This window comes from Zea mays, chromosome 10 (genome assembly GCF_902167145.1).
Source record: "Zea mays cultivar B73 chromosome 10, Zm-B73-REFERENCE-NAM-5.0, whole genome shotgun sequence".
Taxonomy (NCBI): domain Eukaryota; kingdom Viridiplantae; phylum Streptophyta; class Magnoliopsida; order Poales; family Poaceae; genus Zea; species Zea mays.
The window spans coordinates 118,409,077-118,426,033 of record NC_050105.1 but is presented as its reverse complement, the minus strand read 5'-3'; the positions used below and the strand labels follow the sequence as shown (position 1 = coordinate 118,426,033).

The 16,957-nt window shown below is 42.1% G+C and overlaps 1 protein-coding gene and 1 non-coding gene across 2 annotated transcripts; one reads left to right on the top strand and one right to left on the bottom strand.

Annotated features, from left to right (window-relative positions):
• The first annotated feature begins 228 nt into the window (after nucleotides 1-228).
• LOC100279307 (uncharacterized) lies at nucleotides 229-7,451 on the top strand. Its single transcript, NM_001152328.1, is given in 7 exon segments — nucleotides 229-962; nucleotides 3,231-3,309; nucleotides 4,279-4,433; nucleotides 4,746-4,836; nucleotides 4,920-5,105; nucleotides 5,533-5,604; nucleotides 6,254-7,451. Coding segments are annotated over 7 exon segments (1,863 nt in total). The 5' UTR covers nucleotides 229-501; the 3' UTR covers nucleotides 7,073-7,451.
• A 926-nt stretch (nucleotides 7,452-8,377) lies between these two features.
• LOC111590422 (U1 spliceosomal RNA) lies at nucleotides 8,378-8,538 on the bottom strand. The gene has a single exon (XR_004853537.1). It is a non-coding gene; the product is annotated as a U1 spliceosomal RNA (small nuclear RNA).
• Nucleotides 8,539-16,957: the final 8,419 nt, after the last annotated feature.

Genomic DNA, 16,957 nt, shown 5'->3' with positions numbered 1-16,957 from the left:
ATTGCCATCTCTAATCATGTTTGCTTACTCTAATAAAACTCACACCGAAAATTGCCTCCAAACACGAAAAACACGGAGGTCGGGTACTAGCGGTTGGAGAGCGCAGTCCCCGGACCTGACCGGTCGAGTCCTTCGGCCTTCCCAAAACGCGGAGGTCGGGTACTAGCGGTTGGAGCGCAGGCTGCGCAGTCCCCGGACCTGACCGGTCGAGTCCTTCGGCCTTCCCAAATCGCATCTCTTGACACTGCTTCCGTCCCGTCGCCTCGCCGCCGCGACGAGACGACCCCGCCCCTACAAATACACCGCCACTTTGGCCGCGTCAGCCGCCGCCACTTCCCAGATCCCGATGTCCCGCGCCCAGATTCCACTCCCTTGTTGCATCGCTACTCTGTTCCCAGCTCGGGGCCTCTGACGAGGCCCGAGGCGCAGGCGCCAACCTCCCGGCCCGCCCTAGGGTTTGGGGCTGATCGATCCGGCTAGGTCTTGGCGGGAGCTGCTCCAATGGGGGATCGGGAGGAGGACGAGGAGCTCCAGATGGCGCTCCGCATGAGCCTCCAGGGCTCCCCGCCGGCGCAGCCTGAGCCCAAGCGCAGCAAGCCCCCGCCCCCCGCTGCGGAGTCGCCGGAGGCAGAGGCGCGCCGGAAGCAGCGCGAGCTCATGGCCGCCGCCGCCGAGAAGCGCCGCCGCGGTGCAGCGTCACCGGCCTCCGTCTCGGTGGCGCGGTCTCTTCTGCAGCCAGTGGTGGTGGAGTCAGCCCCCGCCCCGGAGGTCACCAAAGAGCAGGTGGAGGAGCCGGAACAAGCTGGCGTATCTATGGAAGAAGCGAAGGAGGTGGAGGAGGAAGAAGAAGAAGAAAAGGGGGAGGAGTTGCCTCCAGATGTCGCTGAGAATCTATGGGCAATGGTGTTTGGGAGAGGTGTTTCAAAGGCGGTCTTGGCGCAGTGGAGTAATCAGGGCATAAGGTGAGGTTCTTTTAGTTGCTACTATCTCTTATGCGTGTAAGCTATGCCTTGGTTTGCTAAAAAAGTAATATGGTACACCTGTGATCAGTATATTTCTGTTCCGATGAAGCTGTAGTCTGCAGCCTGCCACAAGGGTGCAGTTCGCTTGTTCATGCCATTTGTGTTTCTGATGGGCATGCTGATGGTTGTTGAGACCTTTGTTACAATTTTCTTCACGAGGCTGAGGATTTATATTGCTTGTGAAAACTAATGGGCTTGGTGTTAGTGCTTGGTGGGGAAAGGATGATGAGGTGACATTCTAAGAATCTATGGGCAGTAGTTGTTCCTGTGTAGTTTTGTGATGATGGCTGAAGGGTGTGTATATCTGAGATTCGTTATGGTTCTACCATTGGCATGTAGTCATGCTTAACTGCACTAAGGGAGTGTTTGGAAGCAAAGTATTTCTTTTTGGAGTTTTGATATAAAACCATGGTATTGGAGAATACTATAGTATTTTTTTTTGCCAAGAGGTGTTCGACTATATTGTAAAAAACTCTGTTTTCAATACCATAGTTTTGTAGATACCATGGCATTTTTGGAGTATTTGAAACTCCACTCCAACCCAAAGTTTGTCTATGACTAGCAATCTAGCATTGCACATGTATACTAAATATCATGGTTTGATATATTTTATCTCCAAACATTTATTGCTAAAAGTGATATAAAAATACTACGGTTATGTCATGACATCTTAAAACCGCAGTATTTCAAAACCATGGTTTTGAAATACTTTTCTTCCAAACATGACTTAAAGTCTAGGTCTTATAGTGTAGACTATTTGAGTTAGAATCGGTCGAGAACAGAGCTGTTGCATGTCAATAATCACTCCCTGCATTGCTAAAGTAATAAAGTATGAGGCACACATATTATATATAGCAAGCCTGCAAATATAGGGTGCAGACTAATAACAAAAATGTACTTACTGTTTTGCCCTTAACTGCGTCGGTATCTATATAGGCTAGTACCGTAAAAAAGAGAGGCAATTTTGGTTCCTGTTTGCAGTATGTAATGGACTACTTGCTCAATGTATGAGCTGCTATTAGTTTAATATTTTTTTTATCTTGTATCGCTGCAAATGCACATTGTCTGCATGATAGAAACTGATTTTACTTCTTTGCCCAAAGCCCACCATATTGTTGTATATGTCCTTAACGAGTCCAACATATTTTATTAGAACTTTATGTTTGTCCAAAGCCCACCACATAATATTTCTTGGCATTTTATCATAAGCCTTCTCTAAGTCGATGAAAATTATATGTAGATCCTTCTTCCGCTCCCTATACTGCTCCATCACTTGTCTTATTAAGAAAATGCTTCCATGGTTGACAATTTTGGGTTTCGTCTTGTATTAGAATGACTAGGTTCAACATTGGCTCACCAAACCTATCACAACCCTGCTCTTTTACCTGGGTTTGGGGCCTGCTATGTTGAGACAACATATACAGAGTTCAAAGTAGCATTTCTAAAATCATGTATTTTGTTCTGGTGATATTTAGGTATATTTAGTAGAGACTATTTTGTATTAATGAAGGTCCTGATACACCAATTTTAGGATCTAAGTCAACAACACCTTTTCATAGAGTAAGGGGGTGTTTGTTTGGGATTATAATCTGCCCAGATTATATAATCCAACCACTTTTGAACTAACACTTAGCTCAAAAATTGTTGGATTATATAATCTGGGCAGATTATAATCCCAAACAACCAACCCCTAAGTCTGTTGTATATCTAGGATTATGGTCCTAGAGCCTAGAGAGAGCAAGATTTAGGGAAGTTAACTGAAGCATCTCAAATGTTGTTTGGTAACATTTAAAAGCAAGGATGTCTAGTGGGCCTACCTTGGATTATCTTCACAGACCAAAGAAACTGTTTGGTGTGTATATTTTGTTGTGTAATGATCTTATAATACAGATGTTAGGAGTATTTTTGTAAAATGGCACTTGGTGCTAATGATAGATCTATGTCACGATCCCTGCTTAGGGAACACAAGAAGGTGCTATAATTAATTTATTTGTCATCGTGGGCCGTGGCTTGCTCTAGTCATTTACTAGAAACTTCTTCGGATTGACAAGGCCAAGTACCAAGTACCAACATTTACAATCTTGCACTATTTGTTGCATGTGCACAAAGTTGCTTGGATATAAAAACAGTGCTAAACATATTATGCTTTTCACTACAGAACTGAAGGACACATATTCTTCTTTGTCTTACTGTTTAAAACAATTGCAGGTTTAGCTCTGATCCAGAAACAACTATGGGACTTGTACAACATGAAGGAGGTCCTTGTGGTGTTTTAGCAACCGTGCAGGTATATGACATTCCTTCATTTTCTTATGGGTCAAATTCACCAGTCGCTCATGAAATTGTTTACCAGTGCAATCTAGGCTCCTAAACTTTTTAGCCGTGATATCGAGGTCCCTAACTCCCTAAACTTGGTTCTTAACTTATTAAGTGTGCCAGTTGAGGTTCAAATACTTGCCTACTCTGTCTGTAGTATGTCTGCTAAATCAGCATTAACATAAGTAGGTACTTGCTAATTAAGGAGATCTGAAGCTCAAGTGTAACACTTAGCAAGTTAAGGTACCGAAATCTCCATTTTATAAGCTTTCAGGGAGCAGGTACAAGTTTAAGGACCATCAGTGCATCTTACTCTTTTCTTAATTCTAACTACTTGAATGTAATTTATGGCATATATTGGGGTCAGAAAGCTTCTCATTCCCTTATATTCTGCTCAAAATTTCATTGTGCCTTAAAGTGTTGACTTCTAATGTTCTGTTTTTAGTTTCTGACCATGTGTTATCAATGATGTGGATTAAAAAAATTGGAAATGTATGTTGCTTTCATGTATTCTAGATATAATTTTAATTGATAAAATGGTAACTATTAATATTCCCCTTCTGCCAAGTGGAAGATACATCACCAAAACCATTTCACTTAACTTCCTTGAAGAACGTTCACGTTGGTATCATCTTTCTCATTCAACTCCGCAGTATCATTTAGAGCCATCCTGATGAAAGAAATCCTTTTTTAATAATCTGAAGTCCAGACAGACATGCTTTGAGGAGATAGGTTGGTGTATCCAATTGTTGCATCATTTTTTTAATTAAGATAACTTATCAAATATATACCCCTCTGTATACATGAAGTCACTATCTTACTTTAAAGTTTAATGTTTTTTTTTCAATAATCTAACTATCTACTTCATTGCCTGTTGCTGAATTCTTTTTGCGCTCTGCAAGCTTAACATTTCTGATGGTAGCTTATAATTGGTTTGCAGGCTTATGTCCTTAAATATCTTCTGTTTTTTTCTGATGACTTGAGTAATCCAGAGATCAGTAACCCGCTGTATACTCTGGGACAAAGACGCTTTTATCAGAGTTCTTTTGCTGCAGGGGATGATTTTTCATCCCTTACTGATGATAGAAAGACAAGGTGGTTTCTCGTTCCTTCCAAATGGTGCCGATTTCAGTATTTTATGTCATTATTTATATGTTCACTGTTTTCTACGAGCCACTATTCTTATGGAATGCTGAAATATTAACATTTTGGATAAATTGAATGCACACAATTTTCGAATAATTACTCTACAGAAACCCTATACATGTATTTGCTGGAGACTCCAAATGGTTACATATCTGTTTTGTGTTATATAATAATATTATACACTCCATAGGATATACATCAATGTACTCTTGATATTTTTTCTTTAAGCTAAATAACTGTCACTGATGATGTTCTTTGTAGAGCATTGGTTCATGCTATGGTGGAGATTCTTTTTTTATGTGGAACTGGAAAAAGAGCTGTTGTAGCATCTGTTGCACGTGCCAATCGTGGAGTAAGTGGATGTTGTGGTGATCAGTTGATTATAATCTTTGAGATATTTGGTTGTGGCTAATGCTCTTATGAAACTTATTGCAGAAAATTGATGCAGCTTTGGAAGATCTTTCTGTCGAATCAGCAGTGGATCTGCAGAAAGTTCTTAAAACAAGTACATTTACTTCAAGGAAGGATGCATTCAACACCCTTTTGGCTAACATTCCTTTGTTTCAAAGTCGACTGGGAGCCATGCTATTTCTTATTTCTGCTTTGCTTTCACGAGGATTGGTATGTGTTCGTCAGTACTAAAGTTCTCAACTTGCTTTCATCAGGATTGGTCCCCTCTTGACCCAATCTTATGTTCTAGTTGAAAACATAGTTTTTCAATCTTAAGTTCTAGTGGAAAACAAAGTTTTCATTTGTTAAGGCCCTGTTTGTTTCCTTCCAGGATTATATAATCTAGCTTATGGATTATATAAGCACCTAATGACCTTCTTATAGATTATCATAATCTAGGTATCTAGATTATATAATCCACCTAATAATCTGAGTTGTTTGTTTGTCTCTAAAGTCTTAACTTATTTAAGATGAATTATATAATCTAGCGGGTAAACAAACAGGACCTAAGTCACTTAAGTGCCCATCAACCTGTTTGTTGAACCATGTCAACACTATCTTTATATTCTGACCATGTATAACTGTCCTTTAAGTACAGGAAGACATCCAAGCAGACAGGGATGATCCAAGCCAGCCATTGGTCACTGCTCCATTTGGTCATGCTTCACAGGTATAGATATCATTGTCATAAACATACTGGGTTGTCCCAAAACATTAGGCTACACATATTTCAAAATCCAAACTTTGTTATCTTCGACTAACAATTAGTCTAATTATATGGAAAGTTTCTGCTACAATAGTGATTACATTGGATTTGTATAGAAATATTTTATAGCAATCAAACCTTTGTTAGCACAAATGATATATGTAAAAGAGAAATCCGTGGGCAAAGTATGAACTTGAGGACTGCATCAAGCCAAACCGCACCTTATACTAAGCCATATGGACCACCCGCTCGATCCGCCCCTGTGACCGACTTGGGCGATTAATTGCGATTGATCCAAACCGACTTGGACGATTAATCACGACTAATCTTGATTAATCAGACGACTTGAAAACAGTGGTTGTTGGCTCCAAACCCATATTCACACTCACCTATCCAACAGAACACACATATCTCTGTGTTTTATACTCTATACTTATAAATAGAAATTGTATCAACATACGGACATGGACACTTTGCTAGTAAGATATTATTTGCCAGTACCATGTTTATTACATTATAGTAACATTTTATTCTATATTTATTTTGCACAGCTTTCATCATTATTAATACAATTGTGGTCAAATAAGATATAGTGACTTAATTGTCTTATCAGGAAATTGTGAATTTATTACTCTGTGGAGAGGCTGTTCCAAATGTATTTGATGGCAAGATGGACCTTGGTGGTGGCATGTCCTTGAAGGGCATACCAAACAATGTTGAAGTTGGTTTTCTTACCCTCCTGGAATCACTAAATCTCTGCAAGGTTGGTCAGTACTTGAAGTGCCCAAAGTGGCCGATATGGGTTGTGGGAAGTGAAAGTCACTACACAGTCCTTTTTGCCTTGAACCCCAACGTTCAAGAGGAGAATGAGCTGGAAGAGCGCGAATCAAAAATAAGGAGGGCTTTTGATGCCCAAGATCAAAGTGGAGGTGGAGGCTTTATCAGCGTTGAGGGCTTCCAACAAGTCCTCAGGGATACTGACATAAATTTTCCTTCGGATAAACTCGAGGACCTATGTAATGCTGGAATTATAGTATGGAGTGAATTCTGGCAAGCATTGCTACAGTTGGATAAAAGGGCTGGAGGCATGAAGGATCCAACTGGTCTTATGGGCAAGAAGCAATTCACCATCTTCCACTTCAATGGAATTGCCAAGTCTGTGCCGAATGGGAATGCAAGTGCAGGTGGTTCATGTCCTATACAGAGACCCAGGTTATGCAAGCTAAATGTCACTGTCCCCCCAAGGTGGACTCAAGATGAGTATCTGGCTGATGTTGTAAGCGCATCAACCAGCAGCAGCAAGGACGACAGTATTCTTTCTCTAGCTCCCCCAGGTCAGACTAATCAGCACGCACCATTGGTGGACTGCATTAGGACACGGTGGCCACGAGCTGTTTGTAGCTGGGTTGGAGATGTTCCAAGCATTGTCTGACACAGTGGATGTCGTGTGCGCACTAGTCGCTCTAGCTATGTTGCTCGTAACCTCGTTCTGAAGAATCTGCTCAGAGCAAGCCACTTGGAGCTTCCTGATTGTTCATGCCCTGGAAAAAGGAATCGCCCAATTACATGGTTTGTTCGGTCAAAATGAGTGATGTTTTAAAATGCGTGTTATTAATCAAGGGCCTGGATATTCTTTTTTTTTTGCTTTTATTGACATTAGATGTACACTTGATTTATGGATATGTTTTGTGTCTTGGGTTACATTCTTTTCTGTACACATATAGTTTCGTTTGTGTTTATCATTTCATCTGACACAGTGAGTTGTCTAGCCAGAAGCCGGTTGAGTAAACAAGGATCAAACTTCAACGATCATATCATGCCGCTGTACTCTTTGATTTTATGTTTGGGTTAGTTTGAATCTGCTTAGGCACTTTCCATTGAGACACTCTCTTCTTGGGATGTGTGGGTAGAAATAAAGTCATGTATTGAAACTTATGAAGTATTTGATGTTCTATTATCACTGTTCAAATTTGTTGATTAATTGAACTGTAGTTCAAATAGTTTAGTTAAGGTAAGTTGCTTGCCGAGGTTTACCATAATGATAAATTTCGTGCACTTGTTTCTAATCTCAGGTACATGAGCTTCAGGGATACTTGATGGAATGAGAGTAGTGTACCGGTGTATGTTTGTTGATATATATATACTATAAATAAACACATCTTTTGTAATAATAGAGATGGTATATGTTGGAGCTTATGGTAATGCTTGAGTTAAGTTTTAGGAACAATAAATTCAGTCTTTATCATTTAATCAATATGATCTATTGATCTCTATTGTTGTTACGTTCTTATTGAAGTATAGTGTGGTAATACTTAAGAAGGCTCCAGGCTCCTATTAGAACTGCTAGAAGAAATGTTACTCCCATCACCACCGCTTGTGTGGATGCGAACTCTTTTTGAAAGAGGGAAAAGAACGGAGAGCCAAAGTAATTATGTATTGGTCTCAAGCAGGGATTTTACACATATACAATACAACTGCCGAGTCGCCAGTGCATGGCTAAGTAGTGAGTGGGAGCGACATGCACGGCGAGGTAGTTGACCAGGCAACAAGAACAACGCAGCATTGCATCAAACTTTGATACGGAAAGTTCCCATGCGAAGCACCAGTCACTTTGTATTCCAAAAGAATTTAAAACTTACACTTTGTATTCCAAAAGAATTTATTTAAAACTTACATTATTTAGAATTTAAAACTTACACATTGTATTCCAAAAGAATTTAAAACTTACATTATTTTGGTAGGGACCGCGCGAACGCGTATCCCCTCTGCCATAAATTATGATGTCCACTCTCCTACTTAAGGAGATGGTAAACTAGTGCTCATCCAAAGTGCAATGGAGGCCACTAGCTTAGGCCATGACTTTTCTTGATCAGCCATAGACCCCATCCAGGTAAGTATGTTTCAAAGACGCACCTCCATGTTCTTTTATTGCATAACCTGTTCCTTTCCCTTGATTGATTAGCCGATGTGGTACTTTCCCACCAGCTAAACTCGGTTTTGTGCCGTCTTCAATACAGGCCTGCCACGGCCCACCTAGGGCAAGAGCCAGCCAACGCGCGGGCCTTCCAGATTCCAAGTTTCTACTAGTAGAACTGAAGAGCAGGGACAGATCGTGTACAAGACCCAGAACGAGGTCCAGTGATTTTCTAAAGCATCTATTAGAGTTTGTACATCTAGACTATTATCCTTAATGACACCGCACTTCCCTATTAATATCCGCAGCTAGAGGTCATGGGCAGGCTGACCAAACATGGGATCGCACAGTTCTGGAGCAGTCGTCTGCGTCCCCGGCCGGGCATCCTTTCTGCCTCAACTATTTTGGAGTTGTTTTGAGCCATCTTTGTGGGTTAAGAATTCTGCCGTGTGTTTTTTCCGATGCCGCCGCTAGTTGGGTTCAGTCTGTCGAATCGCAACTGCAGCACATGGAGTGGCTCTGTCTTCTTTCAACGCCATACTGAAACGTGAGCCACGTCGGAGTCGCTGTCTTCTTCCAAGTTTGCTTTCAAGGCTGCCTTCCACTTCCTTTGCTGCCGCTGCCGGACAAGACAACTAAGGCCCTGTTTGGGAACAAAGTTTTTAAAAACTACAGTTTTTGAAATACTATATTATACTTTAGTTATGACAATACCGTAGTTTATAATACCGCAGTTTTGAAAACTGAAGTCCAGAGCTAAGTTTAGAATGCCTTAAAACAACTATAGTATTTGCAATACTTCAGTTTTGAAAACAGAGATTTTACCCAGCTTGCCAAACACCATTATGTATATAATACTGCAGTATTTAAGAATACTGCAGTATTCTTCCAAAACTGCAGAACAACTTTGTTCCCAAACACCCCCTAAGGTGAAGCCTACGGGTGCTTGTTTGACGCCAACAACGTCCACACATGAGAAGCTACGCACGCAAGGCGTGCCTGTGGCTGGCTTATGCGAGTGTCTATAGGGGGTTAAATTAAATACGCTCTATAAAACTTTTTTCACAAAACATTAGCATATAGAAGGATCGAAAAGACGAGCATAGGAAGGGCGAATGATAACAAATCAAATTATGTTGCTAAAAATTAGAACATGAGCACTTATCTTCAATGGAGATGAAGAAGTCGCTCAAACAAAAAACACTTTAACCAACCAGTGATCTCATGTCTTAAAAATGTTCCTAAGACTCACACGAGACCAACAAACGAAGGGATCGTAAATCGGACACCGAAAAGTCCAAATCGGTCCAAAACCGTATCGCTATCTAGTGTTGTGTTCAGTAGCTCGAATTTCGGTTTTCGAATGCGAAAAGTACTGATCCAAACAGACTCCGATTGATCTAAAATTTTACACACACTTTAAAAAATGAGTTTCCGAGGTCTCCATAAGTTTTGAACTTAAACAAATTTGTAAATCAATCGCAGATCAGAAAACACAGATTAGGCCGGGGTTTAGTTGGTGTTTTCAAAACGAGTTCAGATTCGCTCACAACAAAAAACTACAAGAACTGGACTGATGTAGTGATCCGAAGAGTGTATCTCACCTCCCAACAATCCCTAACAGCAACCACAACTTAAGAACTCGAAGGTTCTTCCACAATCCAAAGAGAAAAGCAAAGGAAAGAGAGCGAAAACAAAATCGAATCAAAACTGCATCGAAGATAAAACTGAGCACATTATTCAACAAACCATGTGGATGGATTTGGCCACCATTTCTTTGAATGATGAGGTGAGGATTATAAAAACACACACATGGAGTTCAAATCATATGCGGATATTAGGCTAAACTATTGCGAAAACTAGAGAACGAAACTAGGGTTTTCTAAACACAAATGAGCTAGCCAAAAGAGAGATAGCCAAAGAGATGGCTATCCACAACAGCCCACCCATCTATTTATAGAGGGTTATTCCACTAGTCTAAACTAACTCTAGATACATAGAGTTCATCCACTTAACTCAGGTGAAATGGACCAACTCCTAGGATATCGTGCCCTGTTCGTCTTCCGTGAAATCTGGGCCTCTACCTTCAGTTATCAGATCTTTGATCTCCTAAATTTTAGCATCACCGATCTGACCCTTTCGTATTTCTTGCTCTAAGGTAGGCTCTACCTCTATGGTAATCCCTTCAGCATGAGCAACTATCCCCAGATTGAGCTTCTCAAAATCTTCTGCTAACTCATCGGGTAACTGGGTAACAATAGCTGCATGGACATGCTCCTTCCGACTCAAGGCATCCGCAACTAGATTCGCCTTGCCCGGATGATAGTGTATTTCCAAGTCATAGTCCTTGATGAGCTCCAACCAACGGCGTTGCCTAAGGTTGAGATCCTTCTGAGTGAAGATGTATTTTAAGCTCTTGTGATCGGTGTAGACTCGGCACTTGATTCCCATAATACAGTGTCTCCAAATCTTGAGAGCATACACAATGGCTGCCAGTTCTAAGTCATGAGTGGGGTAATTCAACTCATGTTTTCGCAACTGGCGAGACACGTAAGCGATGACTAGTCCTTCTTGCATAAACACACATCCCAAGCCCTGACGACTTGCATCATAGTATATAACAAAATTCTTCTGTAGATCTGGCATAACCAACACTGGAGCAACCATCAATTTAAACCTCAGTTGATTGAAACTCTCTTGGCATTCCTAGTTCCATTCAAACTCTTTGCCCTTCTCCAATAGTGAGGTCATAGGCTTAGCAATCTTGGAGAACCCTTCAATGAATCGCCGGTAATAGCCCGCGAGTCCTAGAAAACTCCGGACCTCTAAGACCGTACTTGGTATATTCCAACCAACTATCGCTGTTACTTTAGCTGCATCTACAGAAATTCCTTCTTTGGAGATGATATGCCCAAGGAAATGTACTTCATCAAGCCAGAACTCACACTTGGTAAATTTGGCATAAAGCTGATTATCCCATAACTTCTGTAGCACCATCCGAGATGTTCCTCATGACCACTATCATTCTTGGAATATATGAGAAGCTCATCGATGAATACCACGACGAATTTATCGAGATACTCCATGAACACCTTGTTCATCAAATTCATGAAGTAGGCTGGTGCATTGGTTAAGCCAAATGACATGACTGTGAATTCATATAGACCATATCGGGTAGAGAAAGCCGTCTTGGGAATATCAGATGGCCTAATCTTCATTTGATGGTAGCCTGACCTGAGGTCAATCTTAGAAAACACCCTAACACCTCTCATCTGATCAAACAAGTCATCAATATGAGGTAACGAGTACTTGTTCTTAATGGTAACATCATTAAGTGATCTATAGTCCACACACATCCGTTGCGAACCATCCTTCTTCTGTACAAACAGTACCTGTGCTCCCTAAGGTGAGGAACTTGAACGAATGTACCCTACTTCCTGCAACTCGGTTAACTGTTTCTTAAGTTATTATAACTCCTCCACTGGCATCCTATATGGCCTTTTCGAAATGGGAGCAGTACCAGGCAAGAGATCAATAACGAATTCGACTTCCCTATCTGGTGGCATTTCGGGTAACTCTTTAGGAAAGACGTCTGGAAAGTCTCTAGCAACTCGGATGTTTCTACCCACGGGCAGGTCTGGTAGAGGCAGTTACGATAATCTCAACTTCAAATCTTTCCCCTTTGGAACCGGTTAGTTCTACGGTTCCCTTAGCACAGTGTATAACTGCCTTAGCCTTCCTTAACCAGGACATCCCGAGTATCAGATCTATACTGCTTTCTTCTAGTACTATGGGTGTAGACCAGAATTCCCTTCCCATAATTGTTAGTGTTAATCTTTGTGTCATATAGTTTGCTTCAACATGCCCTTTAGGTGTAATTACTACCATAGGTGTTTTCATTTTGTAGTGGTAATTCATTGGTGGTTGCAAATCGAGCAGACATAAACGAATGCGTAGCTCCAGAATCAAATAATAATGCTGCTGGAATTGCATTAATGTAAAACATACCAATAATGATGTCTGCACCGTCAGCAGTGGCCTCAGCACTGACTTGATTGACCCTGGCAATGCTGAATCCTTTGCCAGGAGTCTGTTGCTTGTTCTGAGCTGGTGCATTGGGATTCCCCACCGGACAAGCATTAGCATAATGCCCAATCTGACTGCACTTGAAGCATGTAGGGCCTATATTCTGTCCTGTAGGCCTTGCCGGGGTGCCAGTGGGGGCAGCCTAACGAGTGTGGGGTGTCTGTGGAGTCCCCTGTGGAGCGTACTGAGCTGGGCGTGGTCCTCCTCCTGGACGAGCTGGTGTACTCTGGGGCGAAACGTAGCGAGGGCGAATACTGCTGCTACCCTGCCCCTGTGTAATGGCCTTCCTCTTCAAGTCTCCTAGTTGAACACGCTTGTGTTCAATAGCTAGAGCTTTATCAAGCAGTCTTTGAAATGATGGGAAGGTATGAGCGACTAATGCATACTCTAGTGGCCCATTGAGTCCTTCTGTGAAGTGCTCTTGCTTTCTCTCATCATCAGCCACCTCATCAGGAGCATATCTTGATAGCTGAATGAATTTGTCACGGTACTCGCTTATAGACATGTTGCCTTGCTTCAATGACAGAAACTCCTTCTTTTTAATCTTCATCAGCCCAACAGGAATGTGGTAGATTCTGAACTGTGTGGTTAATTCTGCCCAAGTGATAGTGTCAGCAGCATCATGGGCAGCAACATAAGAATCCCACCAATCAGCAGCAGGACCAGTCAGATGACCAGAAGCATAGAGAACTTTCTCCCGGTCGGAGCACTGAGCAATATTTAACATTTTCTCCATGGACTTCAACCAGTCATCGACGTGTAGAGGATCTGGTGAGCTGGCGAAGGTAGGCGGCTTGTGGCTCATAAATTCCCGGTGCTTGTCCCGGGGTGAAGTGGTGGTGGCGGTGGTGGCAATGGGACTTGCTGCTATTGCCCCTCCTCTCCTGATGCATCTCCTCTCTCTCTTGGCGTTCCTGCCGCATCTGCGCGTGCATATCCGCCATAGTATCAGCCATCTGTTGCATTATCTGCATTTGGGCTGCAACTGCTGGATCAGCACCAGCTGGTGGAGGATTCGGAGGATTCATCTCGGCTTGCTGTTGTTGTTGTCTAAGTACCCTCCGATTGTGTCGATTTTGGGGTAGATAAATTCCTCCTCCCTTCCTGGTATTGACCATCTGACTTAGAAACATATGGTAAGATAGAATTGTAGAATAGACGAGTAACTACGAGGCACGTTACTTTGGGGAATTTATTAGCTAAGTGGATTGGTGTGTCACCTACTAAAGCTAATACATTACCTTATGGTGGTACATACTAAGATGTCCTTCTATAATATTTCAATCAATCAAAGAAGAAATTAGACATTTACTATCAGAACAATCAACCAACATTTTTACTAGAGAAAATAATTTTAATTTTGTCTTGGGTCTCCTATCTCTTTAGGGGGTCATAAATGTAGGATTCCAAAGTGTGAAATCCATCTTGTCTTAGAATAGAAAAGGTAAGAGTAATCAGAGTAGAATAGTAGAAGGTGAGACATGATCAAGAAAAGTATAGAAAGAATCAGAGTAAGGTAAGTAGGTAAGGGTTTTGTCCAGGTCTATCTAGGTTTCGTCCTACAGTCAACATTTCCTCTGATACCATTTCTGCACACCCGGATTTAAGGGATAAAGCCGGATGTGTCTCATATGTGCGCCAAAGAAGAACAACACATATAATAATAGAGTGCATAGAGATAAATATCATAAATGTACTTATTATATAGTGGAAGCCTTACAAAATAAATGATAAATATTAAACAAACTAAATATTATTTTCCTAGCGCCACAAAGCTGACTGGGAGATGCCACCTAGATCAAGTCGAACTCCTTGTTGTGCGGCTCCTCTTCGACCACCTGCTCTTCACCTGCGGGGGGGGGGGGGGGGGGGGGTTATATATCGCAAGAGTGAGCTAAAAAAAGATCATAGCTCAACAAGTTGTGGGGAATAATGTACATGAACTCGCCAAAGGTGGGAGCTCATGTAAAGTGTAAGGCTGATCAATAAATAAAGGTTAAAGCTGAGCCTTGCTTTTATAAGTTGGTCAAAATTTTATTAGCAGTTACTAAGTTTAAGTAAATACCAAACCATAGTAATATTAAATAAAAGTAATAATAAATAACCCCAATGTGATGCAAATGACAAATTGAATTTAATTCCATAAATTAATCATGTGAGTGTCCGAGCTGCTCATGACCGTGAGCAAGGCTAGTATACCAGTTTTACACTCTGCATAGGTTGCGCATCTTTACCCACAAGTCGTGTTACCCATTTGCCACGGGGTTGATCGGACCCCATACACATCTACCAAGGAAGTGAGGCAGGGTTCCACTACGAGGCCTTTACAAAGTTCCACTAGCTTCAGAAAACCCGCTACAATTCTGAGAGCACCTAGAGGGGGGGGGGTGAATAGGTGATCCTGTAAAACTTGAACTTAATGCCACAAAAACTTGGTTAAACGTTAGCACAGTATTGCCAAGTGGCTAGAGAGGAGTCTCAACAAAACACAATAACCACAAGAGATCAATCACAGAGATGGCATAGTGGTTTATCCCGTAGTTCGGCCAAGACCAACGCTTGCCTACTCCACGTTGTGGCATCCCAACGGATGAGGGTTGCACTCAACCCCTCTCAAGTGGTCCAAAGACCCACTTGAATACCACGGTGTTTGCTTTTCTTTTCTATATCCCGTTCGCGAGGAATCTCCACAACTTGGAGTCTCTCGCCCTTACAAAGATGTTCACAAAGAAGCACGGAGTAAGGGAGGGATTAGCAACTCACAACACAAAGATCACAACAAGTACGCACACACAAGACCCATACTTAAGCTCAAAAGACTAGCACACTAGAACGGAGCTCAAATCACTAGAATGTCGAACAAGTGCACAAGAATGGAGTGTGAGTGATCAAGAGTGCTCAAGGAATGCTTGGTATTCTCCTCCATGCGCCTAGGGGTCTCTTTTATAGCCCCAAGGCAGCTAGGAGCCATTGAGAGCAATCCAGGAAGGCAATTGTTTCCTTCTGTCGGTTGGTGCACCGGACAGTCCGGTGCACCACCGGACACTGTCCGATACAGATTTCTTTCCTTATTTGGCGAAGCCGACCGTTGGCGCCTCGGAGCCGTTGGCGCACCGGACACTGTCCGGTGCACACCGGACAGTCCGGTGCCCCCTTCTAGCCGTTGGCTCGGCCACGCGTCGCGCCCGGATTAAGCGGCCGACCGTTGGCTCACCGGACACTGTCCGGTGCACACCGGACAGTCCGGTGAATTATAGTCGTACGCCGTTAATTTCTTCCCGAGAGCAGCGGGTTCGCCTGAGCCAGCCTGGCGCACCGGACAGAGCTGGCTTTGGCTGAACAAGCCATCTCTTCTCCAATTCGATTTCTCCTGTTTCCAGCACTTAGACACAATACATTAGTCTCTAAAACAATGTACTAAGTCTGAGAAACATACCTTTATACTTGATTTGTACTTTGTCCACCATTTGACACTTAGGCACTTGTGTTGGACACTAAATCACCAAAACACTTAGAAATGGCCCAAGAGCACATTTCCCTTTCAAATTCTAGGAAGCTCCAGTGCAGGGATCCCTCGCCTGACCGCCATCGCAGCAAAATCAACCCAAGGACCTCCCTACACTAATCACTCCCCTACTGCCCTTGCCCCTATCGGGTAAGGTAGTCCTCCACTAGCTTTCCTAATTAGCCAGCCAAGGGCGTCCCATACCACCTTTGTGGTAGCACTGTTTTCCCGGGTGGTTCTCCATGTTCTCATTAACATAATGATCTTATCATGAGCAGTAAATAATAAACTGATAATAAAAGTGTGAACATGAGTAATGTATATCTCCATACCCAAAACCACATAAAGCAATAGCATGTACTACTCAAAATTCAGTGGTAAAACAAGGTATAAAGATAGCCAAACCAGGGTAACCTATTGGGTCCCATCAAAATTAACATATGCAGATCATTATGATTAATAAGAACATGACTGGGTAAAAAGGAAGTGATCAAGGGCACAACTTGTCTTCCACGAGCTCTAGCTCAGCAGTCTCCACCTGCTGAACCCCTGGATCCTCTGTGGCTTGCTCGTCTACTTGCATCAATACAAACATACATAGTATAGCAAAAATTAACATCACACCAAACAATAGAACAGAATACATGATAATATTCTATGCTACGTAATGAGATCTTAGGAACAAGAATCACTACATTCGGAGTTACGGTTATTAAGTTATGAATTTCTAAAATTATTTAGTACCTAGAATAACATAATTCATGTGAATAATTTTAGTTCAAGTTTCATGGCTAAACAGAGGTACTAAGTGA